The sequence below is a fragment of the Zeus faber genome, assembly GCF_960531495.2.
Source record: "Zeus faber genome assembly, chromosome: 19".
In the NCBI taxonomy this organism is placed as follows: domain Eukaryota; kingdom Metazoa; phylum Chordata; class Actinopteri; order Zeiformes; family Zeidae; genus Zeus; species Zeus faber.
Genome location: NC_137206.1, coordinates 15,883,392 through 15,893,391, shown reverse-complemented (window position 1 = coordinate 15,893,391; position 10,000 = coordinate 15,883,392). Strand labels below are relative to the sequence as shown.

At 46.2% G+C, this 10,000-nt stretch overlaps 1 protein-coding gene across 1 annotated transcript in view; it reads left to right on the top strand.

Moving 5' to 3' along the window:
- Positions 1 to 10,000, top strand: part of sema5a (sema domain, seven thrombospondin repeats (type 1 and type 1-like), transmembrane domain (TM) and short cytoplasmic domain, (semaphorin) 5A) — a 136,960-nt gene that overhangs the window by 94,277 nt on the left and 32,683 nt on the right. Inside the window, exon 15 of the mRNA XM_080019970.1 lies at positions 6,544 to 6,691. Coding sequence (XP_079876096.1) covers positions 6,544 to 6,691 — 148 coding nt within the window. The remainder of the gene's footprint in view (positions 1 to 6,543; positions 6,692 to 10,000) is intronic.

Here is a 10,000-nt window from a genome sequence, read left to right as displayed (position 1 = left end):
AAGGGATCCTATGAGTAAATACGGAGGATCATTGAAAGGCGGCGCAGGTAGAAGGAGGTCGAGGGCTCCCTTCTCGAGGGTCTTCCTTCCGCCTTCACAGGTTTTCCCGCGTTGTTTGAACGCTTCACTCCGAAGCCCATTACGAATGCTGGCTCCGCATGCGGGGCCTCGCCGTGCGGGGAAAATTTCAACGCCGCCGTCGAAATACGATTCGTATTGACGGAGGCCGGTAATGAAGCTATGCCCGCGTCAGCACCTGGTGTCTTGGCGGCGTTTTTTCATCCGCCCTCCTGCGGTTTTTCCTGGATGGGGGCGGTGAAAAAAAAGGCCATAAGTAAATACAGTTTGGAGGATGAAAGCAAGCAAAATTGAGATGAACAGAGGGGGTGGTGGTGGGGTGGAGGGGGCTGTTACCGGGTGTCACCATGGAAACAAAAAGCCGGCACCATAGCGCAGGGAGTGATTGGATGTGGCCTTTAAAGGCTGAACCCTCCATTACGTCCTTCTCTGAGGCTCACCGTCTGTTTCTATCTCCCTCTCTCTCTCTCTCTCTCTCTCTCTCCCCCTCTCTCTCTCTCTCCCTCTCTCTCTCTCTCTGCACTGTCCTGCCGAGTGTCCTCATCTTTTTTTTTTTCATAACCATTGACTCTCCCGCCGGAGAGTTCCCCGCGGCACCGAGATATTACAGAGATGAGAGGTGACTGGCACAGTCCAATACTTCACTCCGGACTACACAGAGTAATCAGCATTGGAGTGGAACTTAGGAGGACCGAAGTGGAGTTTGATTTTCTCTATCCGTCTCTCTCTCGCTCTCTCTCTCCCTCGCTCGCTCACTCACACTCTCTCTCTCTCTCCCTCAATTCAATTCAATTCAATTCAAAGGGGCTTTATAGACATGAGAAACAGGTGTTTACATTGCCAAAGCAAGCGTGAAATAAAACAACAAACAAAAAAATAAAAAATAAATACAGTATAGACACATGGAAGAATTGTGATTTTGCTGAAATATATATATATATGGATATATATATTAGAAATATACATATCCAGATAGGTAAAAAATAACTTTAAATAAAATAGAAAAATGTAGACTTGCAGTGAAAAAGACGATGTGTGAGAATTATATAAAGACTGCAGCATTTTTTTTTATTTTAAAACAAATGTATTTAAAGATATTTGTTCTGTATGTAAGCACAGTAATTATGTCTATGTACGGAGATCAGCACAGTGCGAATGGTCAGTGCAGGAAGACACACAATATACATAACAGTCATAACAGCTCACAAATCTTGCTGCAGTGTTTGCACATTGCCGTATTTTGGCCCAGCAGACATGGACCTTTATTTGTTATAAGCCATGTTTTCAAAGCCTTTTTTCGGTGGTTGTAATGTGTGGGTAGTATATGTCTCTGATGTCCTGGCACAGTTGGCAGGTGGTAAAAGAGTGGAGCTGGGTTTCCACCTCCCGCTGGGTGCGGTGGGTGCACAGCCTTTCGCACGCCGAGCCTGTACATGGTCAAGGATTTCCTTGGATTTAGATCGGTCAGAGCGGTCAGGCGCATTTGGAGGCGGGGTCCTTTTTGGAATGTCATCATTTTTGACTTGGTCGGATTCGCTGCCACGGCCCAGGTCTGGGAGAATTGTCGCTGAAAATCGAGGTGCTGTTGTAGGCCTTCTTTGGTTGGAGACAGGAGCAATCTGCAAACAGTAGGCATTTGACTTGTGTGTCTGCCAGGCTGCTGCCAGCCATTGCAAACTGATGTACATGTCAAAGAGGGTCGGACTCAAGCTGCATCCTGACCCCACAACACCCCTTGCTCGTGCCAAATGAAGTCGAAGGCTTCTTTGAAAATCAACAAAGCAGGAGAATGATAAGCTTTTTTTTCTTTTGGCTTATTTGATTGTCAATCAGCGTGCTGAGGATGAAGATGTGGTCTGTTCTATGATATTTGGTAAAAAGTACATTTGGGATTTGCTGAGGACATTATTTTCAGTAAGGAGTTGGAGGAGTCTGTGGTTAACAATCATACAGAGGATTTTCCCCACGGTTGCTGTTGCGGGCGCATTTGTCTCCACTTTTGTGGAGCGGCGTTATCAGTCCTCGGTTCCAAATATTGGGGAAGATCTGGAGCTAAGAATGATGTTAAAGTAGTTTTTAGTATATATAGTATTGGAATTTGAGGTGTAGGAATGTTATCATTTCATCTAGGATGCCGTCAACACCACAGGCCTTCTTGGTTTCGAGTGATTGTTCTATTTTGTCCTGTATTTCTTTTAGTGTAATAGGGGAGTCTAGCAGGTTCTGATGGTTGACTCTCAGGGGCGAATTCACAAAGGGATGCCCGGTTTTTGCGGCCGCTAAACCAGTGTAAATAACAGAAAATGCGAGCGTAGGCAGCCGTAAACGGAGAAATGCATCCCTGACTGCGCTGCCACGCAAATAGCGTCTCGGTGCGCTGGTGCTTTTTGCACGTGTTTAAATTAGGTATTATGCTTTTGGTCCAAAATTGGCCCCTTTCTCCGAAAATGAGCCTCTGGCTATCACCATCTGCAGAGACCTGGTGGTAACTCAGAGAGGTGGTGCAACTGAAGCGCATTTATAAGGGGTGGCATGCCCAGGCTTTCCAATGATATGTAAATTATACTAAATATTATATTATTATTGTAATTTTTATTACTTTCACGACATCCAAAGGTAGCGGAACGGGTCCATAGTGGTTTTCAAAATGCACTTCTCAAGAAAATTGTTGAAACTTTGAATAATGTATTGTACAAAAAGGCGTCAAAAACGTTGACAAAAACGCTTCTACAATTCCTATTTAATTCAAAAGATATCGAAAAAACAACTAAAAGTTATAGGGAATAGTAATAAAGTTGTCAAAACAGGCCTCGAACCTGCAGAACCATGGACAGCTCCTTAGAGCGCGGCCTTTTGGGTGCAGTGGCCCGGAACTTTGTGCAAAATATAATAAAAAAAAAACTGTCAACATTTCTACATTGTAATATTAAGATTCAGTGAGAACTAGAAGTTCATAAGTAAAAATGTAAATATGTACACTTTCTATTCATGCAATTAATTGATTAAATATATGGGAATAGTCAGTTTTGTTATAGATTTACTCATATTATTTAAATGTTTTATAGTCACTGTGCATAAACCAAAAAATACTAAGTAAAACCTGTTTTTTTTTCTGTTTATTCTTCTCTATTGGACCAAGGAAATTGGAGAACTGGTTTTCCCATACATCTCCATGTTGGATGGGTAGGTCCTCAGGTTTTTGTTTGTTTAAAGTGTTCTGTTCCAATTTTCCCAGAAGTGGTTTGTTTTGATGGATTCCCCAATAGCATGTAGGTGCTTTCCAACGTGTTGGTGTCTTTTTTTTCCTTTCTGTATTTTTACAGATATACCGTTTCACCATAGTAAAGACGTACGTTCCAGTTGTCTGGGTCTCCATGTTTTTGTTTTGATAGGTTCCTTAATTGCTTTCTGAGGTTTTTACATTGCATTTTCCACAAACTGGTCTAAGAGTGATGGGACTTGTTGTCTAATAGCGTTGTGGTTACCTCACTACCTTCCTCCCATCTGTAGCTTTTTTTAATAGTAAGTAATTGGGTTGGCTTGGATACTTCATGTTTGTGTGTAGATCCGTTCATGTAGACTGTGGTTTTGCTGAGGTCTGACAGGGAGTCAGCAGGCTGACAGTGGGCTGACGGCTGTTACCCCGAGATGAGTACAAGTGTACCTGCCGTAGGAGTCCCCTCAAAGCCTACCGTTGACTATGTACAGGCCCAGCCAATGACAGAGCCGTGAGATCTGTGACCCCATTTGTCTTTGTTGCTTTGTCGTATCGGAGAGGTGATGTTTCCAACGCCTGGGAGGTGTTTGTCTCCCTCTGTGCTGGTTCCCACAGGCTACAATGTGCGCATGGGAATGGAAATGGTTCACCTCCTCCTCCAGGATAGAGAACTTGTTGTTCTTAAAATATGGGGATTCGATTTGGGCGACGTAGGTAGCACACAGGAGGATGTTTTCCTAGGTTGAGGTAAGTTCCTGTTTGAATTCTAACCAGATGTAAAAAGCTCCTGTTTTGATTAGCTTAATGGAGTTAATGGGTTCGTTCTGATTTGTACCATATAAACATGCCTCCTCCATGAGCCTCTTCCCTGTTTGATCCCTGTAAGCTTCGTGGATGGTAGTACCAGCTGTCTGTAGTTTGCATGGCAGCCAGTGGGGCCATCCCCTCTGTGCCATGCCTCCTGCAGGACAATGATCTCTGTGTTTGCAATTTATTGTATGAAGTCTGGGTTTCTGCTTTTACCATACCAAATACCAGTCCACCTCAGACATTGTATATTCCAGGATAGAAAAGTGAAAGGTTTGTATTCCATGATTCACGGTATTATAATTCCAGTGGTCTTAAGTTTTATGCCTGGACCAGGATCGCATAGAGCTCGCTGAGCATCTGGTGTATGCTCAGGTCACCGCATTGGGGCTCTGCCAGGTGTAGGGTTGGCAGCCTGTGCACATGTGTTGTATGGGGTTGGCAGAAGGGGGATGGGCCTGTGCTGGGGCGCAGCAGGTTGTTCTCTGGGTGTATCAGGGTGCCCTCTGGGTGTTGAAGGGTTTTGTCTTGGTGCAGCAGCAGGGTGTCCTCTGGGTGCAGAAGCAGGGTGTTCTCTGGGTGCAGCAGCAGGGTGTCCTCCGGGTGCAGCAGCAGGGTGTTCTCTGGGTGCAGCAGCAGGGTGTTCTCTGGGTGCAGCAGCAGTAGATGTACTGTATATATATATGTGTGTATATATATATACTGTATGTATATCAAACCTCTTTATTGAGGTGTTTGGCTATTTTCCTGGAAGCCATGCTGGCCACTTTGTTCACCATTCTTCTAGCTCAAGAGAGATGCCATTGATGCTCAGTTGGGAGGCCCCAATCACAGGCACAGACCCACATACTAAAGAGTTTGTAGGAGTAACAACTTTTTTTTTTTGCACTTTGCTCTCTTGATAAGAAGCTTTACTCAAATTCGCACCCTGTTGTTTGTAGTAGTTGCAGTTTCCACAGAAAGAGCAAATGTTCTGAAATGAACCATGCTATGGGCGGAAATCTGGCCAGTTAAGTGCTCGCATTTATGGACCTTCTGTTGGAATTCCCTCCGGCCTGCTGATATAGTCATTTTCGCTTACTCAGCCTATAGCAAGTAATTAGCGCCATTTTTAATCTGTTCGCTTGGTCAGTGTTTTTTTTCTGTCTTTTTTCCTGTGGGACGTGAAGAAGAGGAGAGAATCAAATCTGAACTGGATTATAGCTTTTTTTTTTCCCCATGACTAAAATAATGACTCTGTCTATGACAATGCCTTTAAAACCATTTAAATCTGCTTTGTATGGATCAGAGCAGCTTTTTCCCTCCGCTGTTGCAGCCAAAGCGGCGTTTTGTCAGTGTCATCAGGAGAGTGTGTGTCCGTGTTGGTGCATTACTGTAAAAGTGCCTCCTTTCATCTGCACGTGAGAGATTTTAATCTCCATCGTTCTTCCTGTTCTTCACACGCCCTCTCGCTCCGAAGCCCCAGCCCACAGTATCATCCCTCTACGAGCGTGCGGCTTAAGTACAAACCGCAGAAGAATACGCTGCTTTAAGGTTCTCCGTGCCCCGGGTGTGCTTTTGATTTTAAACGAACAATCGCAGCATTTAGGAAGTGCACAATGGAAAAATATCCGGCCCGAGCCTCCGGAGGCGGGATATTATGTTGGAGCCACTTCGGCTCGGCTGCCCGAGACTTCTCCCTCAAAAGGCAGTGACGCGCCAAGGCACAACAAAACAGCAATAAAAACAATTTAATAGCACGCCTTAAACTTTTAAGACAAGTTATATGTCTCTAATAAGGCAAGCGGTAGTACGGGGTTATTGTCTAACATGGGGCTGAGTAATTAAACATTTTAGATGTCGCAGTAATCCTGTCTCGTAAAGAGGACGTAATTATAGAAGATGCATGAATCCGTGCGGCTTTTTCCACGGGGCCGTGTCAGTGAGTTATTTGAAGTACAGTGTTCATTAAAGAGCCCCCAGACGGGAGGGTTTTGAGGGTTTTTTTTTCCGCGACGTGCCGTCCTTCTCATGCGTGCTGAGTCTTTAATTGCTTAAGCCGCTCACGCCGCGTGTCCACGTGGTGTTGGACTCGGCGGCGCGACTCAGTCAAATGTTCCACTCTCGCGGCCCGTGCCCGCTCGGCGGCGCCTGACGGGGGACATGAAAAGAGGCGCGTCGGGTGTGTCAGAAGTTTGACACAAAGCGGTTTCACACCCCGGCGTGGCTGGGGTGTTGACCCGCTGTAGCTATTTCAGTACGGCTAAAAAGTGTGCCTTTAGCGCCTTTCTGATAACGTAGTAGTAGAGTGTGTGTGTGTGTACAGTATGTTTTCAGTACAGTGTGTGGAAAAAAACGAACAAACACACACACACACACACACACACACACACACACACACAAACGCTTACAGACATCCGCCAATTCACCCGCTAATTCCGAGTGGTCCTTGGTCTCCACAGGTATTGTAACGAACACCTCCCCTGCCCGCCACACGTCTATTGGTCGGCCTGGTCGGCATGGGAGCGCTGCACGGTGCCATGCGGAGGAGGCATCCAGTCGCGACGCAGGACCTGCGAGAACGGCAACGAGTGTCCCGGGTGCAGTCAGGTAGGTCGGATCAAATCCAAAAAGCCGTCGTCATTACCCGGCCTTTTTCATTTTTTATCTTTTATTTTTTCTTTATCACATTCTCGTGATCTTTCTTCCAAATTTTCTTTCATCCTCCCGACTGAGCTGTCCGCTCCATGCGTCCGGCCACCTCTTCTCTGCATCTTCCCCTCCCTCAATCTCCTTTTTTTTCTCTCCATCGATCCAGGAACAGGACCTTGAAGCCTAAAAGCGGCTGAAGCAAGAGATGATGAAATGGGGTCATCCTTAGCTGCGATAGCCCCGCCCTCGGTATGAGTAGAAAACCGCAGCTTTCATTAGATCCGTTGCATTAGCAGGCCCTTGAATATTACCACACACGCTGTAATCGCTCCATATGTGAACAGGCTTATCTCCGACCATGAATCCTGAGCTGAGGCACAAATGATGCAAGAGGGTGTAGAAACGGGAGCCGGTTTTGATCCCCTCCTTGTTGACAGAATTATTTGACGCTCTTGTTATTGCGCGCGTTATTTGCACCCATCGGCGGTCCGTATTAAAAATAAGGCCAAATCCACTTGATTACCGCGGCCCCTTTCACGAATGTATCTGGGAAATGGATTCAAGAACACGGATAATGACTGTGGATGCACTAGATTAGTGCAGTCGTTGTGCCTGCGAATAGGTTTATGAACATTTGAAATTCATACTCGCATGCATGGCAGATAAGATAAGATAACACTTTATTAATCGCCGGGGGGGAATTCAGAAAATTTGAGATGTGCGTGTCTGTGTCTTGGGGTATATTCAACATATGATGAAAGTCGAAGCTGTTTTCTTATTAAGACATGTTTAAAGAATGGTGCAAAATCATAATAGAACTCATTGAAAACATCCCACACCCCGCATTTAATAATGCATAATTATCCTGAATAAATATCTGCCTGCATTATAGAATAGACCCTTTCCACAGAGGCACCGCAGCAGGGTAAACGCAGCTCTAACGTAATAAAGTAGTAATAACACGATAATAATCCATTTTATTTAGTTATGACTATATTTTGTCCGGCTATGATGCGTAGCATAACATCCTATCCTCGAGGGGAAAAAGACTTCTCCACCCATCCGGTCACAGTTAAACGCGATCATTGACGCCGAAAAGCTGGCTGTCTCTCTCCCCAACGCTCGCTTGAGCTCAAGCGCCGTCAGAATGCGAGGGGCCATTCCCTTCGTAACCCGATAGCCGAGAAACTATTCCAAGAGGGCCGACGACGGGAGGCGCGCCGGCCATCTCGCCAGCTGCGGCCTCGGCACTCCAAAGGGGAAGGTCAGTCGAGGGGGCGGTTGGGAGGACGCCGGCGCGGTATTTTCGGGGAAGGTGTCGTGCCAAGCAAGGTGGAGATGTTCCAACTATTTCTATTGGCGTCGGAGTGGGAGGCCTTCGAGGGAGCGATTACACGGCGGGAAGTGGCAAATTAGAAAGGGCCGCTGCGCCGGGGGTCAGCGGGAAAAGTCAGCCCTTTATCTTGACTTCTCTTTTCTTTCCGTCGGGCCGCCTCTCACTCGCCACCGCGCTTTTTCTTTTCGGCGCAATATCTTCTCAAGGTCTTTTTTTGCACAACTGAACTGAACTGTCCGAGCCGTGTAGACACACTTTCAAACTGCAAGTACCTCTTGAGTTTAGATAAGGGCAGCTTGGCTAACTGTTGGGTTATACGGGTTTTTTTTTTATTGTTGTTTTTTTTTTGCTTAGTACAAGTATTTGTTTATTTAAGACGCTGAAATTTACGGCAGCTCCAGGGAGTCCCCCCCCAAACACGTTTCAAAACCACCCGGGCGTCCTGAGATTCGGCGGACGGCGTTTGGCTCCGCATCGACTGTAGTTCGCCATTTGTGTACGTTGTGTCGGCATCAAGCGTGACAAGCTGTGTTCTTTTTTTTTTTTTTTTTTTTTTCTCGTCATTTTGGTGAGCCCTCCTTAAAATGTCGAAAGAGTGATGGAGTTTGGTTTTATGTGCCATCTGTCAGTGGTCCCTGCCACCCCCACCCCCCATGCCTCCACCAGATAGAGCCATGTTTAATTAAAACAGACGGAAAACAACAAACACGCCCACGCACAGATGAGGACGCTGCAGCTTCTATCACCAGAGGTATTTTATTTGACTAGATGCCCTCCGGAGATCCGACAGGATGAACATGGCGCAAGATATCCGAGATGGTGTGTGTGTGTGTGTCTGTGTGTGTGTGTGTGTGTGTGTGTGTGTGTGTGTGTGTGTGTGTGTGTGTGTGTGTGTGTGTGTGTGTGTGTGTGTGTGTGTGCGTGCGTGTGCGTGCGCGTGCGCGCGTCGGAAGTGGTTTCAAATGTCTGCGGGTAACCCGTATTTGCATGTGTTGTGTATCTCTTAAAACCGATGGTTGAAATTGTGCGTGGTGCTCTCACAGTCATTTCATACCTTCGAAAACAAAAAACTTAAAATAAAAATAAAATCCAATCCATCATCAACAAACGCAACGTGCGCCTCGCAACAAGCCGCTAAGTGAACAGCCGAGACGAAAATCTGTCCAAATGTTTTCTGCGTTCCCTGAAGGGGGAATCATTTTTCTTTGTTTTGTTTTCGCTGACTCCTGTTGCCAGGAACCCAGTGTCTTGTTTGAATGCACTCCAGTGCGGTGGAAGGTGCTGGTACTGGGGTTCTGGTTTGAACATCAATGTCCCCTCCAGCCGGCCCACCGCCATGACAATTTCAAATGCTCTGTGTGATTGGTGCCGCAATAAAAATAATAGACTCTGTAAACACACACACAAAACGAACCCTGCGACACAATGACACGATCCCAGGATGAGAATCACGTGAATCGCAACGCGCTGCATGGATGACTGGACGCAAAAAAGAGAAGACAAACATGAATTGATGACAACAAACTGTAACCACACAGCACAATCAGGCACACCGAGAGAAGAGGTATTCATTAAGTATTACTATGATTTTTATCACTACTACCCTGTTATCATCCTGTATCTATTATTTATTTCTAACAGACAGCTCTTAGATTTAATGTGAAATTATCTTTATTTATGTCGCATTGCTTGGGCGTCTGGGCTCCCTACAGATAACACGGGCATGCTTAATGAGCTGGAAATATCGGAGGGCTGAGCTTGAATCCCCAACATGGGATGAAAGAGTAGAGCCCAACATGCAGGGGCAGAGCCCGACATGTGGATGCAGGGGAGGCGGAGCAGCGACGCGGCGAGCGAAGCAGGAAGCCGAGCAGGTGGGGCGGGAGGGATTTTCCGCGTAAACAGGCCGTGGGACCGTGACGGCGCGCGGT